Below are 25,397 nucleotides of genomic sequence, written 5' to 3' on the forward strand. Positions count from 1 at the left end.
GTGTGTGAATGTCTGCATTTGTGTGTGGATGTGTCATGTCTGTCATTTGATGGGTTGTGTGCGTGTCTGTGAAATTTCTGCTGAGAACAGTAAAAGGTGGCTGTGTATCTGTGTGTGTTTCAATAACAACCATATTTCTGATTGCTATGTTGCTGTGGGTGTTGACAATGTAGTCAGGGGATTACCACATGTGTATGTGTGTACTGTACATGCGTGTATGTGTGTACAGGAGTGTGTGTATGCTTGTAATGTGTTTGCCTGTGTGTGTAAATGCCTGTGTGTGTTTGTGTTCATTTTTCATTTATTAGGTATTCTAGAGAATCCTGGTCAAAGTTTAAGTCATAAACACACACCATTCCTGTTTGTTTTCCTGTCTATTGTTCAGGCTCAGCCCGGTGTCTAACATAGTTTGAAAATGTCTCCAGTAGATGGAGACAAAGATCAACTTGTGGCCATGTTTTTTTGTGGTTGTGGTAGATCATTGGTCCTGTGTCTGAGTGTGTGAATGTACATGTGCTTGCTTCTATGAATGTATGTGCAGTGTGTGTTTTTTTGTATGCATTTGTGTCTCTAAGTGTGTGTGAGTATGTGTATGTGCTTGCATCTGTAAGTGTGTCTGTAAGTGTGTGTGTGTGTGTGTGTGTGTGTGTGTGTGTGTGTGTGTGACTTCATCTGTCTGTGAGTAATGATTGGCTGACTATACTTCAGTTTTGATATGGAGATGAAGAGGGTGACTATTATGGAGAGATATGTCTCAAAATTATTCGTAAATGCAAGTACCATGATCCACAAATGTTCCACGATAGGATTTGTACACATACTATGTCTATTTTTAAATATATCGTTTGTAATTTATTAAAATACTTAAGTTGACCCCTGAATGCACTACACAGCCATCAATGCAGAGAACAACACTGCCCCCTACCAGATGTCACTGTCGATTCACGCTTACGTGCGTGAATCAAGAGCTATTTATGTGTGGATCGCAAAAGACCGAAAAGAACGTCTCAAAATTACGTCATTGGAAGAAGGATTGAACGCGTGTATTGGCCGATCCACAAATGCAGATTCAACACTTCACACACAGAATTGTAGATTTACAAGTGACGGACCATGAGAAATGCACACACAAAATGTTAAGTATTTTAATAAATTACAAATGATATATTTACGAATAGACATCTATGTGTACAAATGATAGCACATTTATGTAAATGAAAACTTACAAATCACGATTAAGAATTTAGTTTTTGTGGATCGCAAAACACATTCAATCGTGGAACATTTGTGGTTCATGGTACTTGCTTTTACGAATAATTTTGAGACATATCTCTCTCCATAGACTATCATCAGCGTCCATTCAAGCAGGTCCTGTGTGCTACAGGGGAGAGAGGGCGAGAGAGGGGGGAGAAAGGGGGAGAGAGGCGGAGAGAGGCGAAGAGAGGGGGAGAGAGGCAAAGAGAGGGGGAGAGAGATTGCTCTGGAGAGAAAGAATGAGGTTGAGAGAAATTACCAATTGCACCAGAAGATGGAGACATAGATCCACTTGTGACCATGTTGTGTTGTGTGTGTGTCTGTCTGTGTGTGAGTGAGTGTGTTTGTTTGGCATGTGTTTGTGTTTGTACGTGAGTGTGCATGTGTATGTGTATGCGTGCGTTTGCAAGTGTGTGTGGTGTGGTGTGTGTACGTGTGGCTTAATTCTGTCAGTGAGTTATGAATGGCCGGACCCACTTCACTTCTAATATGGAGATGATGAGGGCGAATATCAGTAACTCAGTTTCCAGTCAAGGAGGCCCTGTGCTCTACAAAGAGAGAGGGATAGAGAGAGGGATGTCAGGAGGGATAGGAGAAGAGAGAGATGCTAAGGAGAGAAAGAAATAGGTTGTCAAAGAATGATAGATATTAGTGTGTGTGAGAAGAGGAAGAGAGGGCTATATATAAAGAAAGAGAGAGAGAGAGATTGTTGTAATTGTTGGTCCAGATGGGTAGATCTGCAGAGATGTTAAACACTTCCCTCCGCCCAACTCCTCCTTCCCGGTCTAGATTCCAGCACTTTCAACCAATCACAGTGGCTGTGGGGAGGGTCTGCGTGTTCCGGGACCACTGATTGGTTCCGAGTTAGGGAGGCTCCTCCCTCCTTTAGGGGCTGTCCTGGGAGAGTTATTTTCACTCATAGTCTGTGCAGACACACACAGTTACACAACAGAGGAACAGCAGTGTGTGTAGCTTGTGGAGTGCGTGTGTGTTCTGTGTCGCCAACTCTACTGAGCACTGCGAACAGGTCTGTCAACATGTGGATCGAACGTCCACAGAACCGGCAGGTTGGTTTGTCTCATTCTCTTGCTTTAGTATCTGTCTCTCTTTCTTTCAATACCTCTGTCTCTCTTTCTGTCTCTCGTTGTGTCTCTCTTTGAGTCTCGTCTTGAACTTTTTCTCCCTCTCTTTCGATCACTTTCCCTGACTCTTTCTCTCTGTTGTTTTTCTACCCCTCTCTCGAGCTGTCCTCCATTCGTGTCTAAGAAGAGGGGAGTGTGTGCATCTATGACACTACAGTGAGGGGCACAAAGGGGGTGACACTTGTGGGGTGATATGTGTGTGTGTGCATGTGTGTGTGTGTAAGTAATGGTTATACCACTGTCTGTGGTTATGCATGGGTGTTGCTGCTGACTCCTAACTGTTAGTTAAGAATATATCATTTCAGCTTTTAACATGTCCATACACGTGTTTGTGGTTTGTGTGTGTGATGTGTGTGCCGACAGTGTGTGTATTTTATGTGTGGTGTGTGTATCTGTGTGTGCTGTGTTTTGTGTGTATGTGTGTGTGTGTTCACCTCCACCTTGGTGTTAAAGTAAAGTTAGTTGCCGGTGTTGGAATGCCTGGGAACGAAAAGTTAGTCGTCTCCTCTCTCCCTCTTTTCCCCCTTTCCTGTGTTCTCTCTCTCTTCCTCTCCGTTCTCTCCTATTCATCTGTTTTCACAGCTGATGTTACAGGACAGGAAAATGGGCTAAAACAATCGAGGTATCCATTCCAATACACATTAACCCTCAAGCTCTGTTCCTTTGACTTGGCGTTTGTTTGTGAGCATGTGTGCGTTTTTTTTACATGTAGAAATGTATTGACCGGACCATTGTGTGGTAACCCAGTCTAGTTTTTAATGGATCACTCTTTAAAGAAATGTTGAAGGGCAACAGAGCTGTAGGTTAGTGAAGCTGGCACATCTAAACACTGACACCTCTTCACTCACACTTGCCATGGAGCGTTTGTTGCACATATTTCATTGTTATTGTGCTGAACTACATTGTTTGTGTATATCATTTTGTTGTTGTATCAGAATCAGAATTCGGTTTATTTTGTATGTGTGTGTGTAGAGGTATGACTCAACTGGGGATAACTGGCTGCTCTGGGCTAGGGCTAGAGCTAGGGCTATGGCTATGGCTAGAACTAGGACTAGGGCTAGGGCTAGGGCTAGGGCTAGGCTGGGGCTGGGGCTAGCACTAGGCTAGGACTGGTCTGGTAGAGACACGTAGCTGGTTCTTTTGTACAATGATTCCTTGTTTTACTGCCAGTAGAACAGAACTGTGGTAATGATGGCGATTACCCTTCTCTCTCCTGCTTTCTTTCTCTGTCCTCTCTCTCTCTCTCTCTCTCTCTCTCTCTCTCTCTCTCTCTCTCTCTCTCTCTCTCTCTCTCTCTCTCTCTCTCTCTCTCTCTCTCTCCATCTCGATTTCTTTCTTATTATTCTCTCTCGTTTTCTCTCTTCTTTCTCTCACGCTCTGTCTCCCTGTGAATGATTAGATAAATGGCAGCTTTAGTGTGGGCTGATATAGAGGTGTCACAGACCTCTTTTTCTCACTCCCTCTCTCTTTTCTCACTGCCTCTCTCTTTTCTCACTGCCTCTCTCTTATTCGCTCCCTCATTGTGACATCTGTGCCACGAGGAGGCTGGCACCGCTATAGCAATCGATGTTGTTAAGTAGTGTTGGTATCTTTATGGTGTCAGTTTGTGTGTGTGTGCGTATGTTTATGTGTGTGTATTTGGTATGGGTGTAAATGTGTGTCTGTGTTTCGGTAAGAATTGAGAGCGTGTGTTTGTGTGAGTGAGAGAGAAAGAGAGAGAAGAAAGAGAGAGAGAGTGTACGTTCTTGTGTGTGTCTGTTTATCTGTGTGCAAGTTTTATGGTATTGTAATTCACCATTTGTAAAACTGATATTATCTCAAGAAAACTTTAGCAGAGTATATGCATATTGTCCTTGAGGGAATGTGACATACATGTAGTTAGCTAGGTCATTAGTTGGCTTTGTAGATAGCTAGCTACAATAGGTAGTTAGTTAGATAGGTACTGTACGTAGTTAGCCATAGGTAGTTAGCTTGGCACTAGGGAGATAGCTTGCAAACTAGTTAACTATGTAGTTAACTTTAGCTGGGTTGTTAAGCTGATAAGTTGTTAGTTACTTCAGCTAGGGTCATTGTTGCCCTGATATGGGGAATATTTTAACAAAACATAAAATGTTTTAATTGTTTAATTATTAATAACATAACCGATGCATATAGGTTGGGAAAACAAGAAACAATGTCAAACAATATATATAAACGAGGCACTTCTAGTCTCTCCTTGTCTCTTCCAAGCTGCACCGAACTGAACTACTGGAGTTCTCTGTGTGCTGGCCTGGTGGATTAGCTGAGCTGACCACTGACCCTGGAGATGGAACGTCAACTAAAGGAAGCCACACACAATAGTGTTTGTGTGTGTATGTGTGTGTGAGTGGGGTCCAACCTCAGATTACACTCCTGTATTACACTTTGGATTTTCCGTTGTCGTTGTACAGTAAGGCTATTTCCGAAATGATAGGGTACCTCTTGGCAACTCTTTATTCCACCCTCCCCTTCCCGCCATCTCGTTCTGTTCTCCTCCTATCTCTGTCCCCCTCTAACCCTCTCCTTCATCTTCTCATCTTCCTCTGTCCTCCTGTGTATTTGTGGATATCGACTGATCAGATTTCAGGAGGTTTTGGCTGTATTGCAGGAAGGGAGACAAGAAACATTTAATTTTTTTTAAATTGCTACTCCATGACGGACATACTGTCACCATGGCGACCAGTCAGGAAGCAGGAAGCGGGCAGTGTTCCATCAGAGGAGAGGGAAGAGATAACCCAACTTTTCTGCTCCTTTAGACACAGTCTCTATCTTTTTCTCTCTGTCTCTCACTCTCTTGTTCTCTCCCTCTCTCCTCAACGTGTCATTATTTCGTCATACGGTATCCACATTAGTGTGCTACAAAAAAAATTGTTCATCAACCACTGATTGGTACTGAAATCATGACTCCAGCATGACACATAATTACATGAAATGAAAAAGCAATGTGACAAACTGTGAGTCACACATCTGTTGCTCTGACAACATCAGCGTCACAAAACTGATGTGGCAATAAAATCACTAATAGAAAATACAAGGGTTGTTTATGTCGAATTTGTTCATCGAGAAAGGTTCCCCTGGTGGACTGGGTATAAAGGATACAACATGCATTATGTTTGAGAGAGATAAGCGAGTGAAAGAGAGAGAGACAGAAAGAGAGAGACAGAAAGAGACAAAGAAAATACTGTAGGCCATACACTCCACCCTCTCCAGCTGACCCTGTGTGTGTGTGTGTGTGTGCGTGTGTGTGCGGTCCAGAAGCTTCATAACACACACAGAGCTGAGAGATACCACACTGTTCTTTTTCCCAAGGAGCACCCCCCCCCCCCCACACACACACACACACACACATTCTTAGAGATTCACAAAATGTTCACTGACACTAATTTGTACACATCAAAGACTTCCTTATGTCACACATACACATGCTAACACAATAGCTAGCAACAGCATGTGTTTGTCACAATCCAACAAGGTAGGTCTCCTTCGGTATGGACTGTGCGTCAGTGTGTGTGTTTGGGTGTGTTGGGATTGTCAAGGAGTTTATCATGTCCTAACTTGCTTCGAAAGTGCCTTTGAGATGTCTAGTCAGATGACATCATTAAATGTTGTTGCCGTGGTGCCCTGCGTGCAAATTTTGCCCGGCCTCTTCTCAGGAGAACAGCTGATCCCACATCCACAAACGTGATAAATTAAAATGTATATATAATATTATTATACTATATAAATATATATATATATATATACTGTAATATATTATATATATATACAAATCTATAGGTGTTTTGCAAGTATAACTGTCTGATGATAGAGTGTGACTTTTCAGCAGAACTGGGATTACTGTGGTCTGCCTGCCTGCCTACCGTTTGTATCTGCCTGTCTGTCTGTCTGTCTGCCTGTCTGTCTGCTTGTCACTCAGAGAGACAATGCCTTCCATTCCTGTCCCAGGATGGGCAGACAGGCTCACAGACACCAGCTTCCTGTAGTGCGATTAGAATAGCCCTGTGTGTGTGAACATGTGTATACATGTGTGCGTGTGTGTGTTTGAGTGTGTGCATGCATTTGCGTATGTGCGTGAGAGAGTGTGTGTTTGAAGGGTCAACTCTCATATCCTCAATCACTTTCAGGTAGTTGCAATGTTTGGTGGAAGGGACACAGTGACTGAGGGAAGAAGTACGTGTGTTTGTGCACGTGTGTGTGCATGTGTGTGTGTGTTTGTGCACATGTGTGTGTGTGCATGTGTGTGTGTGGGTGGAGATGCTCCTACTCATCGTGACCGTTCCTTGCTCAACGCCAAATGTTATCCCAGAGGCCTGTCTGTCAGGGGCTCACTGTGAACCAATAAACCAGCAGCACCCCTGACCCCTGACCCCTGACCCAGCTCTTCCTGTGAGAGGATCTATTCTGGGCTGTGGATGTGAAACCTGGGACAGCTGCAGGAAGAGACACCTCCTCCTCCCTCCCCTCCAGAGAGAATGTCTCCTTCCTCCCCCCAAGAGAGGATACCTCCTCACCTCCCCCGAGAACAAAACCCTTCTCTTCCAGTCACATCGAGGCTGCCAGATCACTTAAAAAAAATGTTTTTTCTCTTTTCTTCTCTTTATTTCTCTCCTTCTCCTCTTCCATTTGGGTTTGTCTTGTTCCCACTCCTCTTCCTTCTCCTGCTCCTCATCCTGCTTCCACCTTTCCTACTCCTGCTCCTCCTTCTCCTCCTTCTCCCAGGTTCACCCTGCTCCAGAAGCTAAGTGCTAGGCATGGTGGGAAAAGCTACATCCAACACAAGCAGGCAAAACCTGGTGACCTTTGAACCCTCTGACATCACAGCTGACGAGCCAGACGCACGAGCCAGAAGCAAGATGGCCGACGTGGTTGAGAGCCTGGACACCCGAGAACTGGACCTGGGAGAGGGGGAGGAGACTGACTTTGATGCTGCACACCATATAGGTGTGTGTGTGTGTATTCAATTCTGCCCTTGGATAGATACAATGTCATATTTCTCTCTCTTTCTCACTGTCTTCCTTTTTATCTCACAGTTTTTGCCTCTCTCCCCCTCTTTCTCTCTCTCTCTGTGACCATGGTGACTGTGCAGGGGACTGTCGTATCCCCTTCTCTGCTGTGTATGAGACGGTGGGCTTTAAGGAGGCCAGCGCCCGGATCTACCTGCCCACCCTGCCCATCACAGCCAGGATCCTGGAGGTGGAGAGGTTCACCGCTAACCAGGACCGCTTCAACATCTCCCAAAACAGGAGCGTCAACAAGGTACACACACATCCACACACGCACAAACACACAAAGCTCAAATCCCGAACACAGCTGGAGGATGTCTGCGTGCGTGTGTGTGTGTGCAGTCTCTCCCTGCGGTGTTCCGGATAGAGCTCAGACATGGAGAGTTCTCCTGGGTGGTGAAGAGGAAGGAGAAGCACTTCCTGGAGCTGCACAGAGAGCTGCTCCGCTACAAGACCTTGATGAGGATCCCTCTGCCCTCGCGCAGGTACACACACACACGCGCACACGCACACACCCTCTGCCCTCGCGCAGGTACACACACACACGCGCACACGCACACACCCTCTGCCCTCGCGCAAGTACACACACACACACACCCTCTGCCCTCGCGCAGGTACACACACACAAATGCATACACACACACACTCACACAAACTCATACATACAGATACACACACGCAGACACTCACACGCAACAATGCACACACATTCATCATGTACGTCTTTTCCCTCTATCTCACTCTTTCTGTGACCTCGATCCCTCCATCCTGACACAGTCACACAGTGAGGAGGAAGAGTGTGAGGAAGAGCGAGGTGAGGGAGATGCCCTCTTTGCCCCGGGGTAACGGAGATGAGCTGGCACAGGATGAGCAGGTCTCCAGCAGGAGGGTACGTGTCTGAGAGTGTGTGTGTGTGTGAGTGTGTGTGTGTCTGTGTGAGTGTGTGTGTCTGAGAGTGTGTGTGTGTGTGTGTCTGTGTGAGTGTGTGTGTGAGTGTGTGTGTGTGTCTGAGAGCGTGTGTGTGTGAGTGTGTATGCGTGTGTGTTTGTGTGTGTGTGTGAGTGTGTGTGTTGCGGTGACTATGAGCTCTGTGGGCAGAGAAATGTCTTCACGACCTTGTGCTCTAACACTGTCTTCCTTCTGTTCTGACCATTGTTGCTTCTGATGTGATGATCTCACGACAAGGAGACCACTGTTACACCGGATACGATTAACTAGTGATGTAGAGAATGACAGGAGAAAAACAGGACAACATCTGTTACTGTGTGTCTATACAGAGACAATTGGAGGACTACCTAAACAAGTTGCTGAGAATGGCCATGTACAGGAAATACCATCACACTGTGAGTACTGTAGTCCACAGTACAGATAATAACAGTATGAGTATTGTGGTTCACAGTACAGGTAATAACAGTATGAGTGTTTTAGTTCACCGTACTGGTAATAACAGTATGAGTGTTTTAGTTCACCATACTGGTAATAACAGTATGAGTGTTTTAGTTCACCGTACTGGTAATAACTGTATGAGTGTTTTAGTTCACCATACTGGTAATAACAGTATGAGTGTTTTAGTTCACCATACTGGTAATAACAGTATGAGTGTTTTAGTTCACCGTACTGGTAATAACAGTATGAGTGTTTTAGTTCACCGTACTGGTAATAACAGTATGAGTGTTTTAGTTCACCGTACTGGTAATAACAGTATGAGTGTTTTAGTTCACCGTACTGGTAATAACAGTATGAGTGTTTTAGTTCACCGTACTGGTAATAACAGTATGAGTGTTTTAGTTCACCCTACTGGTAATAACAGTATGAGTGTTTTAGTTCACCGTACTGGTAATAACAGTATGAGTGTTTTAGTTCACCCTACTGGTAATAACAGTATGAGTGTTTTAGTTCACCGTACTGGTAATAACAGTATGAGTGTTTTAGTTCACCCTACTGGTACTAATACTTTGTGTTCTATCTCAGAGAGGTCATGATGACAGCTGTGTTCTCTGTGCTTCAGATGGAGTTCATAGACATCAGCCAAATGTCCTTCATCCACGACCTTGGTCCTAAAGGCCTGTAAGGAACATCTCCTCCATATTTAGAAATACCATCCAGCCCTTTACTGCTGGTTTTGCTTATCTGAAACAAGATGAATATGTCAGCTTCTCACTGAAGTGGTTTTATTGTTTTACTCTGTGCTGCATGTAAAGTTACACAGAACATACTTCCTCACACAGCCTGTGTGTGATGTATGTATGGTCGTTTGTGTGCATGTGTGTGTGTGTGTGCATGTGTGTGTGTGTGCTCCAGGGAGGGGATGATTTACAAACGGTCTGGAGGACACCGCATCCCCGGCATGAACTGCTGCGGTCACAATGAAGTCTGCTACCGCTGGTCCAAACGGTCAGTCTCCTCCCCCCCACCACCCCCCCCACCCCCCCCCCCCCCCCACACACACACATGCACAGATAAACTTAAAAATGCCATGCCTCCATGTGTGTGTGTGTGTGTGTAGTTGGCTGGTGGTGAAGGATTCCTTCCTGCTCTACATGAAGCCAGACACCGGGGCCATCTCCTTCGTCCTGCTGGTGGACAAGGAGTTCCGAATCAAGATGGACTCCAAAGACACAGAGACCAAACACGGCGTGCGCATAGACTGTCTCTCTAGGTGTGTACATGCATTTCTGTGTATCAATGTTTTAGCGTGTGCTTGTTTGTGTGTGTTTGGGGGGGGGGGGGTATGTACATGCATGTCAGACCTTTGCTTTCGAAGAGATGGAGAGTTGACCTTGGGATGCGTGTGTGTGATGTGTGTGTTGTGTGTGTGCGCGCGCGTGTGTGTGCAGGACCCTGGTGCTGAAGTGCAGCAGCTACAGACATGCGCGCTGGTGGGGCCAGGCCATAGAGGACTTTGTGAGGAGACATGGGAAGGCCTTCCTCACCGATCATCGCTTCGGCTCTTTCGCCCAGCAAGAGGAGAACATCCCAGCAAAGTGGTAACCACAGAGACAGGGGTGGCTTGCATACTGTAAACAACGGGGTGCATGTGGGAGTTTGCATGACTCCTCTCCTTTTGTGTTCCTGTGTGTGCATGTGTAACTGTGTATGTGTGTATATCTGTGTGTGTGTGTAGGTACGTGAATGGGAAGACTTATATGGAGGACGTGGCAGATGCTCTCGAGGAGGCGAAAGAAGAAATTTTCATCACAGACTGGTGGTGAGTCTGTGTGTGCGTGCGTGTGTGTATATATGTGTGAGCGTGTTGGGATATGTGTGTGTGTGGGGATAATGTGTATCCGTGTTGGGATATGTGTGTGTGGGGATAATGTGTGTGTGTATGTGGGGATATTTGGTATCTGGGGGTGTTTCCATTTGTGTGACTGTGTGGTTGTCTGCTGACCTAAGACACTGTTTCCCCATTGGGTGTCTCTGCAGTTGGCAGTGAAAGATGTAAAATGTTGAAACTCATTGCTTGTTTCAGCTAGAGCTGTGAATAAGCCAGGCTACTATTCACACATGGCCGTACATGTGTTCGTGAGCAGTGTGTGTTTGTGTGTGTAGAAGTGTGTGAGTGTTGGTCGTGTGTGTGGATATTTGCTTGGGCGGGGTTGTGTGTCTTGGTGTGTGTGGGTGTGATTGGGTGTGGGCATGTTTGTGAATATGTGTGTGTGTGATTGTGTAACAGGTATGCTGTGTTTATGGGATCCATCTGGTTCATGTTAGTGTTTCTGCTGGATGCCCTCTGGTGGGACTGTAACAGGCTCAGGGTTGCTAGTTTGAAACTGTTCCAGGGGCAGATTCAGCAGAATTCGAATGTGATGTAACTCTTGCTACTGGTTACTTCTCTACAACGCTGGTGTGTGACAGCTGTAGCTTCCCGTTATGTCATCTTCAATTTAGTTTCTGTGTGTGTAGGGAGGGAGGAGGGGAAAAGTAACCTTTTTACTAGTGGAGTCTTTCTCTGCATTTCTGTATCTGACTGTGTGTGTGTGTCTATGTTTGTTTTTCTGACTGTGTGTGTGTGCATATGTTTGTTTGTGGGTGTATGTGTGTGTCTTACACGCCAGGCTGAGTCCTGAGATCTTTCTGAAGAGGCCTGTCGTTGAGGGCAACCGCTGGAGGTTGGACTGCACCCTGAAACGTAAAGCAGTGAGTACCCCCAACCTGCAGGAGGTGCTGTCCATCACAGACTCTCTGCTGCCAGTTACAGCCTCTTCAGGTTCTGTTCAGCTGGTTCAGGAAGTTTTTTTTTTGGAAAGGAAATCAAAGAGTTAAAATCATTAAAAGACAAGATAGTTGTTTCAGAAGTGTGTATATCCATATACAGTCAACTCCGGAATTATTGGCAGTCCTGGTAAAGCTGATTAAATTCCAAAATTCAGCTGAATTCTTTTAATTGAAGTACATTTATTCTGAGAAAGAAAATCAAGAAAGTATTTGACAAAACAAAAAATACAATGAAAAACACATGTCCCACAATTATTGGCACTCTTACGGTATAGATGTTTAGGAACAAAATGTAAATTAAGCATTTTTCCATTTCTATCCTTTTAAGTAGATCAGTGTCCATCACTTACTGTTTCATAGGGGTATGAATTTGAGTGACACAGGCAATATTCCCTTACACATAGGGACATTTCCCTCAAATCAGGGCAAAGTGTGTTGAGCTTGATAAGTCAGAGAATGGTTGTAAAACATTGCTACTCATCTGACTCCTCTTTTAGGACCATCCTTAAAATGTTAAAAGCAACTGGAACTGTTTTAAACTCATCTGAAAGAGGACCTAAGTCTATTTTGCCCTCATTCTCAGTGAAGAGGATGGTTTTTATTTTCCAAGATACATAGGTGATATCATATGCCCACATTCAGGGAACCTTGTTCAGACATGTGAAATCAGGAACTCCATGAAATAGCAGGAATGATTAAATGTGAATCTGGCTGCCAGGACACTACAACTGGGTTGTTGTTGGATCCTTCAGCAGGACAAGGATCCCAAACATACGTCCAAATCAATCCAGAAATGGTACAAGACATCTAGCGTCTGCCATGGCCATCTCAGTCCCCTGACCGAAACCCCACCTGTGGGCTGAGCTGAAGAAGAGAGTGCACAAGAGAGCACCTAGGAGGAATGCTCTCAGATTCCTTGTTATGTATTCTCTTACTTACGTATTAGATGTTACAGAAGAAGACTCAGGGACGTTTCATTGGTAAAAGGAGGTTGTACTAGTTGTTTTTTCTCAGACTAAATGTACTTCAGTTAATGGTCGCATCGTTTTGTTTTCTCAAATTTCTGTAAAATGTTCAGTGGGACCAAGTTAACTTACCAAAAGGTGCATTTTTTACAACCCTTTTTACTCATCTTTACCACAGGTGCCAATAATTCCAGAGTTGACTGTATACATAGTATCTACACAATATAAAACATGAAATCAACGATTCATTCAAAATACCTTCAAAGAACCTGAACAGGAGGATTAAAAACCAACATGATTTTGACACATCTGATAGACTGTCTTTGTGTCTGTGTCTCCCCAGCAACAAGGCGTCCGAGTGTTTGTGATGCTGTACAAGGAGGTGGAGCTAGCACTGGGCATTAACAGTGAATACAGCAAGAGGACTCTGATGCACCTGCACCCCAACATCAAGGTATGTCCCTCACCTCCACACCCCCCACTGGAGGTACACTACAGGGGAAGCCAACTCTTACTAGCTGTGCATGTGTGTGTTTCTGTGTGCATCTGTGTGTGTGTGCCTGTGTGTGTGTTTGTGTCCTGCAGGTGATGCGCCACCCAGACCACGTCTCGTCCTCTGTCTACCTTTGGGCGCATCACGAGAAGATCATTGTCATCGACCAATCAGTGGCCTTCGTGGGCGGGATTGACCTGGCGTATGGTCGCTGGGATGACAGAGAACACCGCCTGACAGACGTGGGGAGCGTGACGCGCTCCGTTGCTATGGAGCAGGTCAGATACACACACACGTATACACACAACACACACCCGTGGGCTCACAACACCCACATACACACAACACTCTTTAACCTGTTTTCTGTGCCTCCTACCTAAGGCTGCCAACGCAAACACTCCAGCCAGTAGGGGGGTGTCCTCGAATGACTGTGTTACCCATAGCAACGGGAGAGGTGGGGCGCCATTGATAGAGAAAGCGGAGCTGCCAAAGCTGAAGGGAATTGGTCGAACCAGGAAGACTCGTTTCAGCCTGTACAAGCACCTGCACAAACACACCCTCCATCACTCTGATAGTATCAGCAGCATCGACAGTACAGGTCAGCCCCAATGACACCCCCCCCCCCCTCCTCCACTGAGACAACACACCACTACACTACAATGACACACCACTACACTACAACGACACACCACTACACAACACACCACTAAACTACAACGACACACCACTATTAACAACACACCACTACACTACAACGACACACCACTACACTACGACAACACACCACTACACTACAACGACACACCACTACACTACAACAATACACCACTACACTACAACGACACACCACTACACTACAACACACCACTACACTACAATGACATACCACTACACTACAACAATACACCACTACACTACAACAACACACCCCTACACTATGACAATACATCACTACACTACGAAAATACACCACTACACTACAACACTGTGCCAACACACCGCTACACTATGATAACACATCACACACCATGGCACGCCAACACACCTCTACACCACAACACCATTATCCATTGCAATTTGAGGTCCAGTTCGGAGCCAGGCTCAAAAGAGTGTGTTGTCATAGTGTTGTAGCGCCACTACAACAACACACTACTACCCTGCCACACCACACCATACTATGACACCACAACACTACAACGACGACACACAACTCTACAACAACACTACGCATGTCTAAGTCCTCATATCTCCTGTACTGTAGGTAGATAGTCTAAGTCCTTATATATTTTCTGTACTGTAGGTAGATAGTCTAAGTCCTTATATATCTTGTGTACTGAAGGTAGAGAATCTAAGTCCTTATATATCTTCTGTACTGTAGGTAGATAGTCAAAGTCCTTATATATATTCTGTACTGTAGGTAGTGGTTCTGTGAAGAGCATCAGCTTGCAGACTGGGGTGGGAGAACTCCTGGGCAACACTCGTTTCTGGCACGGCAAGGACTACTCCAACCTTATCTACAAGGACTGGATTCAGCTGGAAAAACCTTTCGATGGTAAGGCGCACACATACACACACAAGACTGGCTCCATCGGTCAATATGGTCATTAATTGGAGAGAGAGAAGGAGGGTGGTTGAGATAATGAGAAGGGGGAGAGATGGAGACACATACACACAGGAGCTGTGTGTTATTGGCTGTGGTAATTGGTTTCCATCTAAGGTTTTTTCCAGACATTACCAGAGGGAAATAAAAGCATCACTTCCTGCTAAAAATTGGAACCCTAACAGGAACCCCAACCCTAAAGGGCCCCACTTTGCATTTTTTATATTTTCTTATTTTCTCTCCCTCTCTCCCTCTTTCTCTCCCTTGTTTCCTTTTCCTCTCCCTCCTCCCTCACTCATATCCTCTCTCCCTCCTCTCCTCCCAACCCCTCCCTCATTTATCCTCTCCATCCCCTTTTCTCCTCCTTCCTCCCTCTCTCTGCTCTCTATTCTACCTCATTCTCCCTTTACATAACCTCCCTTCATTTCCCTCCTCTCCCTCACTTTTTCCCCTCCTCTCTCCCTTTTCCCTCCAGACTTCATAGACAGGTACACCACTCCCAGAATGCCCTGGCATGACATTGCCTCAGTGGTTCATGGGAAAGCAGCCAGAGACGTGGCCCGACACTTCATCCAGCGCTGGAACTTTACCAAAGTAACACACACAACAACATACACACATCTGAATAAGGTCATGAATACACCTTGATCTGTCGGAAAAATGGGAACGGTCCTTTCATTCCTCTCATGTAATTGTACATTTGATGTTCCTCTTCCGCTTTCTCTCTCTCCCTTTCTCTCTCTCCTCCCCCCTTTCCTTCCTTCCTTCCTTCCTTCCTTCCTTCTTTCTCACTCCCCCTCACTCTTCCAGATAATGAAGCCCAAGTACCGGTCTCTTTACTATCCCTTCCTACTCCCCAAGTCTCACACCAGTGCAAACCAGCTGCACTACCAGGTCACTGACTGTGTCAATACCAAAGTGCAGGTGAGAACATACATACATACACACACACATTTACGAATAATACGGTAGCGATAGGTACACAAACTTGCAAATGTATAGGACACACATACACACATACTCTCCCTGATTGTACTTTCTCCTCTCAGGTCCTGAGGTCGGCAGCAGACTGGTCAGCAGGTATAAAGCACCATGAAGACTCCATCCACCAGGCCTACATCCAGACCATCGCCAGGAGCAAGCACTACATCTACATAGAGGTACACATACATGACATAGAACTACATGTGAATGACATAAAACTGCATAGAGGCGCATCTACGTGACATTTCATTGCACAGCAACACAGACATGACCCTGTATCTACATTGAGGTACATACACATGACACTAAATCTACGTAGAGGCACATAATACATGACATAGCACTACATAGAGGTACACATATATGATATAGTATTAAATAGATGTACAGTACACAATGCAGAGGCTAAAAACGGTATACAGTTACTTGTAGGAACGTGTACATGTACATGACACCTACACATGCATGACATAACATCAAATAGACTTGACATATGTGTATCAGAATGCAACATAGGCTGACATAAAGCTTAGATATACCTGACTGGAAGTCCACCCCATCTCTGTGCCTCAGAACCAGTTCTTCATTAGCTGTGCAGACAACAAGATGGTGTACAACCGAATCGGAGACGCCATCATCGAGAGGATCATCCGAGCACACAAGTACGTCTGTCCCAAGACAGGGATGATGAGGGGGATCAGTGTGTGTGTTCGTGCAGACTATAACTATGTGTGTGCCTGTGTGTGTGTGTGTGTGTGTGTGTGTAGGGAGGGGAAAAAGTTCTGTGTGTACGTGGTGACCCCCCTGCTGCCTGGCTTCGAGGGTGACATCACCACCGGAGGGGGGAACGCCATTCAGGCCGTCATGCATTTCAACTACAGGTACAGAGACATTATACCTGACCAGACCGGATCAAACCAGACTGGACCGGATTGGACCAGACCACCAGTCCAGGCTAGACCTGACCTGTTCAGACAAAACCATGAGCCCTTTTCAGACCTGGCCAGACAAAAGAACAGACCATAACATCCTACAAACTCTGCTCTCTTCAGAACCATGATCAGAGGGGAATTCTCCATCATCTCCCAGCTGAAGAAGGAGAGTAAGTGAAACACACACACACACACACAAAACACATAGAAATGCACAAATAACCACACACGTACAATACACACCCCCTCTGATTCTGACTCTGCCCCACTTCCAGTGGACGACCAGTGGATGAACTACATCTCCTTTGCTGGTATGAGGACCCATGCAGAGCTGGAGGGAAGCCTGATCACTGAGCTCATCTACATCCACAGCAAGTTGCTCATCGCCGATGACAACACCGTCATCATCGGTACGCATGCGCAGGGTGGGGCGGTGTGTGTATGTGTAGGTGCATAGGGTGGGGATGGCGTGCGTGTGTATTTGTGCATGTGTGATTATGTGTGTTGTCCTATCCTGACCCAGAATGTAAGACTGGCTGCTCAAACACAGCTCCATAGCTCCTCCTACTGGTGAACGGTTGTACAGCAGTAACAGATCATTTACATTACATTTACATTTAGTCAATTAGCAGACGCTCTTATCCAGAGCGACTTACAGTAAGTACAGGAACATTCCCCGAGGCAAGTAGGGTGAAGTGCCTTGCCGTCATTTTTGCACGGCCGGGAAATCGATCTGGCAACCTTCTGATTACTAGCCTGATTCCCTAACCGCTCAGCCATCTGACTCCGTATTTCCTGCAGGAGGCAGTGCCTTGTCAGACATGACTGATGGAAGAGACGTGACCTTTAGTCATGCTTTTAATTTCTATCATCTGTTCCATGTGCCCCAATCTATCCGTCTGAGTTAGACCATCAAAGAACATCCATCCTTTCTAGGAAGATAGATCTTGTCTGGTGTCTGTGTGTGTGTGCGCATGTGTGTGTATTGGTGAGGAGAGAGGCTTGATATAAAACATAAAAGAGACCTAACTGCAGAACATTCCTTTGAAGAAAGCACATACGGGCAAGTTTGAAACCTTTCAGTGTATGTGTGTGTTTGTTTGCGTCTGTGCCTGTACATCATTGTGTGTCGTGTGTGTGTGTATGCCTGCGTGCACGTGCATATCTATGTGTGTTTGTGTGTGTATATCGTGCTGTGTGTTGGTGTGTGTGTGTGCTTTAGGTTCTGCCAACATCAATGACCGGAGCATGCTGGGGAAGCGTGACAGTGAGGTGGCAGTGATTGTGGAGGACTCTGAAATGGTTCCCTCCATTATGGATGGTGAGGTGTACCAGGCCGGACGATACGCACTGCAGCTACGCCTCGAGTGCTTCAGGTGTGTGTGTGTGTGTGTATTTTCTGGGAAAGTCACAGCAATTGCTCTACTCTGTAGATGCTCTACACAACTGTTTAAATCTGTGTGTTTATATGAGTGTGTGTGTGTGTATGTTTATGTACATTTACATTACATTTAGTAGACGCTCTTATCCAGAGCAACTTGCAGTAAGTACAGGGACATTCCCCCGAGGCAAGTAGGGTGAAGTGCCTTGCCCAAGGACACAATGTCATTTTGCACGGCCGGGAATCAAACCGGCAACCTTCTGATTACTAGCCCGATACCCTAACCGCTCAGCCACCTGACTCCCATGTGTGTTTATATGTGTGTGCGATATCATGGCAGGAATATCCTGGGTGGACACACTGACTCCAGTATAGACGTGTCAGATCCCATCAGTGAACGTTTCTACAAGGATGTGTGGATGACCACAGCTGGACGCAACGCCACAATCTATGAGAAGGTGTGTAAGATGACACAGCGATGACGATACAAACACATCCTACAAAACACAACATCCAAAGGTGTACGGTAGCACTCGCTAACTTTGAGAAAAAGAACAGTGCCCAGAAACGTTAGCATGTTTTGTGTGATGACCAAAATAAACTGGTGAAACTGAGTGCTGCCATACACCTGGGGATGCTGTTGTTTGAAACGTGTTTGGGTTTCTTATATACTAGTGTAATAATTGGACCAATACGCTGTTCCTATTGGTCCAGAAGACGTTCTCAAAAGTTAATAATACCGTTTATATACCTCCTGAAAGTTCGCAGAGGTAAATAAACGGTTTTATGGACCTAGCAACAAGCTGTTGCCTTGGAGATGTAGCCATTGACCTTAACAACGTGGCATCTGCTTGGCAACAAAGTAGCCTAAATTGCCCCCCCAAAAAATAAAACAACCAAATATGGTTTTTGCACAGGTCCGCAAACGCCCGCAATCGCTTCCCGTTTTAAAGAAGTATCTGAAGCAGACAGAAGACGAATTGATGTTGTTGATATGTTGCCTTGGAGGTGTAGTGACGTCACCAGTGCAAGTGCAGCTGATTGCTCTGACAACATGGCGTCTGCTCCAGATTCGACGTGTTTGATTTGTGATCTTCCCACGTATTGTTGTAGTATATAAGAAACCAAATGTTTACTCCTCGACAGGTCAGCAAACACTTTGTCTCCTCGATTTGTTAAAACGATTTGTTCTACAAATCTCGGTTTACAAAGGCGTTTGCAGACCTGTCGAGGAGTAAACATTTGCTGTTTATCACCACAGTGGCGTGTACATGTGTGTGTTTGTGTGAATGTGTGTTTGTTTACGAGTGGGCGTACGTTCACGCGCGTGTGTCCATTTGTGTTTGTGTTCTGTGGCTGTGTGCAGGTGTTCCGCTGTCTTCCCACCTCCCTGGTGCGTAACATGGCGGAGCTAGAGCAGTACCAGTCCAAGCCCGGTCTGGCCCAGTCCGATCCGGGAAGGGCCCAGGAGGAGCTGCGCAGGATTCGGGGCTTCCTGGTCCAGTTCCCTCTGGATTTCCTGTCCGAGGAGAACCTCATGCCCTCGGTTGGAACCAAGGAGGCCATGGTCCCCACGGAGCTCTGGACTTAAGAGCTATAGAACCAGGGACAGGGCCACAACCAGTACTAGCAACACATGTGGAACTAGAACCAAGAATTGGTACTAAAACCAGCACTAGGACTGAAACTACATCCAGGATCATGACCAGTACAGTAACCAAAACCTGCGTTCTCTATCTGGACCTGTCCTGTAGGACTAGACATGGTCTAAATGTTTCTGGCATTAGGAGGACTTGAACTGATCTCTGGACCTATAAACTGGAGCTGGAGAGAAGGGACTGAGAGCCATTCTTGGGTTATCTCCGGAGCTGGGCCTGTCAGTGTGTGTACTGTGATCACGTCTGTTTTCCGGTCACTAGGCCTGTTGCTTTCTGTTGTAGAGTCTGTTGCCTCTCGCACTACATGCACAGCACGTAATGACACACACAATCACCTACATGCTTCCTGTAGAGGCTGTATTTGCTGTTAAGATCTTCTGAAATTACATTCATTTTTGAAACAAGAATGTGAAATGTAAATTTTCACGTGTCTTCAATGCGCCAACGCGTTTTCTTGAAGCTAACTTTTAACTGGGGAACCAGTTTTTTCCTGAAAGATAATATTGTATTATCTGTACCGGCTGTGTTTAGTAAGCTCCCACTGTGTAGCTATAACTAACTATCTTACTAACATGGCTGATATGACGCATGAGTCAATCACAGGTCTGAGAACAGTTCATAGAATCACAGGGAGGCAGTGGAATGGTGTTTCACTCTCCGGTTAACAGAGGATTGGGAGTGACAGTTGCTGTTCAAATGCTGCCTGTCTGTATAAAAGAAGATGACGCCAGTGTCTTCTGAAGATGAACATAGAGAAAGAAGGCATGACATAAAGAGACAGATGTGTGAAAAAAGAATGAGAGGAAGACATAGCTGAGACAGAAAGGGTAAGGTGATCTTTCTGTGGAGGGAGTGACATTTTCCTGAACAATGGGTCACTCTCGTGTCATTCCTCCTTCAAGCCACCAGAGGAAGCTACCTGACATGTCATGTACAATACCTCAACAAACTCAGTAGTAGAGGCAGGATAGCTTCCTAAACTACAGTTGTGCCTGGTCTTTAGTATATGTTTCCTACAGCATCTCTGTCTCTGTTAGCCAAGCGGATATGGTTTGATCCACCTCACTTATCTGTTGAATAGATGGTTAGACATGTGTTCTCTCTGTGTTTTGTCAAGATATAAAGTTACAGTTTTTCACAATCGATAAAACACATTTCTTGAAACTGTCACCCATTTTCTTAAAACTGTAAACACAAAACATCTTCAAACGAAATTTCCCAAACCTCTGACTCTTCTGGCGAAATCAAACCCTCGCCCCTAAACTTTTTAACCTGTGCTCAAAATCAAACAATGCTTTCAGATCATAAACACAACAAATCAATATATAAACACTACGGAGCAATCATTAGACACAACACAAAAAAAAATGGAGAACACAGCATCCAGGGCATGTAGTTACACGTAAAGAAAAATGTGTTTATGTATACACCTTAACTGCCTTTAGCAATAAAGAAAATATTACAGTAACCATCACAACTTACAGTAGTAATGTCAACAAAGAACAAACAAAAACGTGGGAAAGACCCTTTGGTGTGCCGGATGTAGTTTGTTTCACAGATGACAACTGTGTTGTAGTTGTGTTTACTGTTTGCCGCCTGTGTTTACCATTTTGCAGTACAAGTGCATCACAGTGCAAAATGTTTTTAGTGAATGAGAATGTGTTTAGAGTTTTGCCAAAAGAGTGTCTGATTTGACAAATGGGTTTAGGCCACTGAACATTCGATTCAGAGAATGGGGTTTAGTGTTTTAGCAATTGTGAAAAACTGTAAAGTGCCGGTGTTTTCTGCAATGAAGCAGTGAAACAACCACAGACTTGCTGACGCTGCCGCCTGTGGCCTGTACACGCCGTTTCTCTGTATTCATCTTGTCTTTTTTGCACAGTTCCTTTCTGCATTCAACTGTGTTTATATCTGTTTGTACCGCACGCTGTTGCCTGAATAAACATGGGAGTGTTATGGTATGTATTTGTTTGCGTATCAGTGTGTTTGTCTGTGTGTGTGTGTGCAAGAGTTTCACATGCAGTTTGATTTTGAGGAAATTGACTCTGACGCTGATCTAACTCGTTCTCCAGCTTCTTCCTCTCGGTTGTCAGGTGAGGAGATACGCAGCTAGACAGTTACCTGTCATTACATAAGCAGATGGTGAGATCCACACCTACAATACACACACATGCTGCATGAGGCCATGGGTGTTTCCTGGCATGTCTGGTCCATACTGGAGCTGTATTACTGGTTCCTAGCTGAGCTGTTTCCACTTCAGGCCATGTTCCAGAAGAAACACAAGTAGCTCATTGTTGTATTTAAATGGTGTATGGTATGATTAGCAGATGAGTATTGTCATTAAATCACATCACTTTCTCAGGGGAAAATTTAGGATTAAAGCCCAAATGAACCTTAATTTAAGTCAACAAATTAGCTGGGGCTAAAGTGGTTCCATTGAGGTAAATTCAAGGTTGTGCAATCAGATTCATTCAAGACAGGTTCACATATTTAATTATTTTCCTATGCACACTTTTCTTAAAGGGGTCATTGACTGATTTTATAGGGTATTTCACACTGTTCCTTAAGGTCTCTGAATAGGGTATGTAACATTGGTTTGGCTGAAAATGGCCTGGGTGCTGTTCTATGCGCCCTGATGCACCCTGTGAAATAGCCCTAGTATAAAACAAGAGGATTTCTCCCTTTTATGGTATGTTCATGAATATATAGATGAGCTAAGCGCTGATGGGTTGGTTTACAATGAGCGAAGCTGCGGAGCAAAGACGCAACATAGCCAAACATGCATCGTGAATTGTACATTTACATGACAACACAGGTTATTTATTCGAATGAAACACAGTCAGGAAAATGAAATAACGTTCGCCCCATTGCCAATAAACAAAATCATCACACATTTTACCTATGCTAGAGATACAGGAGACGTTAGCATTGCTAAAAACTGTTAGCGACAAAAATCAAAGCCTACTTATAGCTTGCGGTTGTGATGAGCATACGGTCGGAACACCACCTTTTTTCAGCAACAGCAGCTTAGCAAATCCTGCTTTAAATTTTCCAAGGTTTTCCAAACTGTCTTTGGTGAAATGGTTCGAGCAAATGAATAATTGAGTGTCGAACTTCACAGGGATCTTCTTATAGACAAACATCAGCATGCCCGTCGAGTGTTTGGTTCCTCGAGAAAACCATGAAAAGTGTCAGCATTCCCTATACAGCCTGGAACGCTGCATTTACTGCATCATGTTCTCATCAAAACTAGTGCGGTGCCCGTGATGCAGCCGATGATTACAGTAAGATGTTGTTTAGTTAATTTGGTGACATTCCTGAAATTATTGTCAGTTATACCAGAGCCCGTCTACGGAGAGCATGTCCACTCCCTATTAAGCCCCATTGTACCGAATTTGTTTGCAGTTCCACCAGAGTTCCACTGGGGGTGATCGCGGGCGATTCCAAAGAGCATTCATTAGCAGAATGGTAGCGTGTTATGGGCAACAAAGACTCACCCTGTAAGAAATAGAAAGGACATAAGTACTCGTTCATTCAACTTTCGACCTATAATCCATATTGAACTTGCAAAAACTATAATCAAATCTGAGATTTCTCAACGACAATCAGGCGAAAGAGACAAATGTAACCGTCTAGCTCCAAAGACTCCCATTCATTTTGTACTCATTGCCTCATGCCGGCGATCGCACCCAGTGGAACTCTGGTGGAACTGCAAACAAATTCGGTACAATGGGGCTTAAAGATCCTGTATAGTGGAACTGAAAATTAGTTTTAAGCTCATCACACCACAGAAGAATGTATTGTTAACTACCCATCAAAATTCTAATGAAAAAAAACACTGACAAGTATGTTAAATTAGGCTTTGAAATCATGAGAAAATCAGCAGTCTTCTTTGCTTGAGACTCGAAATTATTGAATTTAGCAACAACAGCAACACTAGCTAAATCAATTGCAGATATCAGTATAGACCTACCTGCAGTCTCTGAGTGTTTTACGTATTAATTACTTTGCCTTTGCATCGTACCAGCTGAGTAACAGAATGCAACCGTCTGTGATCGTCTAAATGATTGCGCTGGCCAAATAATAGTATGAGCCTGTACAAAGCATAGATATATATAAAGGGTAGATGTCTCGTCCGCGTTGCCGGCCAACGGAGTCGAACGTCCGCACATAGCGGCCATCTTTCTCCAGTCAACTCGCTCACCCATAACATTGTGTTGGTGCTACATGTACTTTTTAAATTTTCAATCGATTTTGAAACGGTTTGGTTTGTTATCAACGTCAGAGATGTCGTTATGCCACTGCATGCATACTTATGAATAATTATGTTTTGTTTTTTTTAAGAATAGAAGTAGAACAGCAACACTAGCTAAATCAATTGCAGATATCAGAACAGACCTACCTGCAGTCTGAGTGTTTTATGTGTTAATGTGTTTGTGTTTTATAGTCTTATTTGAGTGAGAACGACTCGCCCGGTAGACTGCATAGTCTTACTGTAGGCGGCAGCCACGTCTCGTTCGCGTCATGTCACAAAGTAAATAATTTTACATGTAGGTCAATTTTACACCAAAAAGGTCGAGGAGGGCAGCTTTCAAGATACGGCGGTACGACATCAGCTCACTGTTCGGATTTTCCCGCATCTGGTAGGCTACTTAAACAGTTTGGATAAATACATGGTCTTCAAAGTGAAATAATTTAAACACCCAAAATGCTCATAATGATAATAATGTTATTGATTGTGTGAACTAGCTGGGTTTGCCGTTTGGTTAGCACAGCAGCGGAAATGATTACATCTGTTTTCCGGTTCGTTTCCTGGGCACTCCGCATAACCCATAGATTTCATATTACTAGAAGCAACTTTTGTCTTCCAAGATGGCGTCCCCATTCATTTCTATGAAAAGTGCTCAGTGGCGCAGTGAGGCCATAGAGTTAATATTACGTATAACCCCTATTGGCGTGGGAGACAAACTGCCAAGTCAATGCATATATTTGAATGTAATAGCCAGTCCATACATTGAACATTTAACCCCACTGTCAGTTAATATTACAGGAGAAAAAGTGGTGGACTTAATAAAATAGCATGTTCAATGTTATATTAAATATAAAACATACTACGAACAGGTAAGACATATTTTGCTTAGGCTGTGATTGTAGCCTCGACGTCACCTTGGTTTTAATCATATTCGACATTATACAAAGTAAATATCAATTGGTGCCTATTTCAACTTGTAGTAGCAGTTTCCCCCAACAGAATTATTTTCATCAAAGGATGATGATGATGATTAAGATGACGAAGACACATTGACTGCTGCCGCAGAAATGGATGCAGAGAATTATGTATGGTAGCTACTGGTAATTCTCTCCCCATGTACTTTTATTTACAGGCTTGTGTGGACTTGTCAGTTACACTGACATTATAAGAATAATGAATATAAAAAACAATTTGCACATTCTGATCCTGTTGAACAGAGCATGGATGCAGTATACAGTGAGATGTTCATTTAATGGCAGGTGAATTCTGCATGTGGAACTGTGAAATGTAATGCAATCTCATGCATTCCCAGTTACAAGTAAATGAGTTGTACAAACTGCACCTCATGAAGAAAGTGCCAAAAACTGACCAAGAAATGGTGTAGGCCTAATTAGGATAGAAGAATAAAGGCTAATCTTGAAAAATATTTACTGGAACACCAGTTACAGGAGGTTGCATGGTCACAGGTGATGTTAATTTTAGGAACAATAGCCTATA

The 25,397-nt window shown here is 44.5% G+C and overlaps 1 protein-coding gene across 2 annotated transcripts; it reads left to right on the forward strand.

Annotated features, from left to right (window-relative positions):
* Nucleotides 1-2,168: 2,168 nt before the first annotated feature.
* pld1a (phospholipase D1a) lies at nucleotides 2,169-21,609 on the forward strand. Of its 2 annotated transcripts, XM_062469212.1 has the most exons (26): nucleotides 2,169-2,321; nucleotides 7,134-7,355; nucleotides 7,501-7,670; nucleotides 7,760-7,902; nucleotides 8,195-8,306; nucleotides 8,695-8,760; nucleotides 9,426-9,484; nucleotides 9,719-9,811; nucleotides 9,924-10,076; nucleotides 10,255-10,404; nucleotides 10,542-10,625; nucleotides 11,476-11,557; nucleotides 12,944-13,054; nucleotides 13,186-13,371; nucleotides 13,475-13,691; nucleotides 14,511-14,645; nucleotides 15,169-15,287; nucleotides 15,504-15,617; nucleotides 15,743-15,853; nucleotides 16,251-16,339; nucleotides 16,445-16,558; nucleotides 16,730-16,779; nucleotides 16,885-17,019; nucleotides 17,832-17,985; nucleotides 18,331-18,448; nucleotides 19,357-21,609. In XM_062469212.1, exons 2-26 carry the CDS (start codon nucleotides 7,166-7,168, stop codon nucleotides 19,579-19,581), a joined length of 3,180 nt encoding a protein of 1,059 aa, XP_062325196.1. In that variant the 5' UTR covers nucleotides 2,169-2,321; nucleotides 7,134-7,165; the 3' UTR covers nucleotides 19,582-21,609. The 2 variants fall into 2 exon arrangements, with proteins under 2 accessions (XP_062325196.1, XP_062325197.1); XM_062469213.1 differs by lacking the exon at nucleotides 9,719-9,811.
* The last annotated feature ends 3,788 nt before the right edge of the window (nucleotides 21,610-25,397 follow it).

This window comes from Osmerus eperlanus, chromosome 9 (genome assembly GCF_963692335.1).
Source record: "Osmerus eperlanus chromosome 9, fOsmEpe2.1, whole genome shotgun sequence".
NCBI classification, from domain to species: domain Eukaryota; kingdom Metazoa; phylum Chordata; class Actinopteri; order Osmeriformes; family Osmeridae; genus Osmerus; species Osmerus eperlanus.

Bases quoted from the DNA above. Each gene is read 5' to 3' on its own strand.
- pld1a (XM_062469212.1), top strand. From the start codon at position 7,166: ATGGTGGGAAAAGCTACATCCAACACAAGCAGGCAAAACCTGGTGACC. The intron at 7,671-7,759 runs GTACACACACAT...GTGTGTGTGCAG, and splicing joins AAAACAGGAGCGTCAACAAG to TCTCTCCCTGCGGTGTTCCG. The intron at 10,077-10,254 runs GTGTGTACATGC...GTGTGTGTGCAG, and splicing joins CGCATAGACTGTCTCTCTAG to GACCCTGGTGCTGAAGTGCA.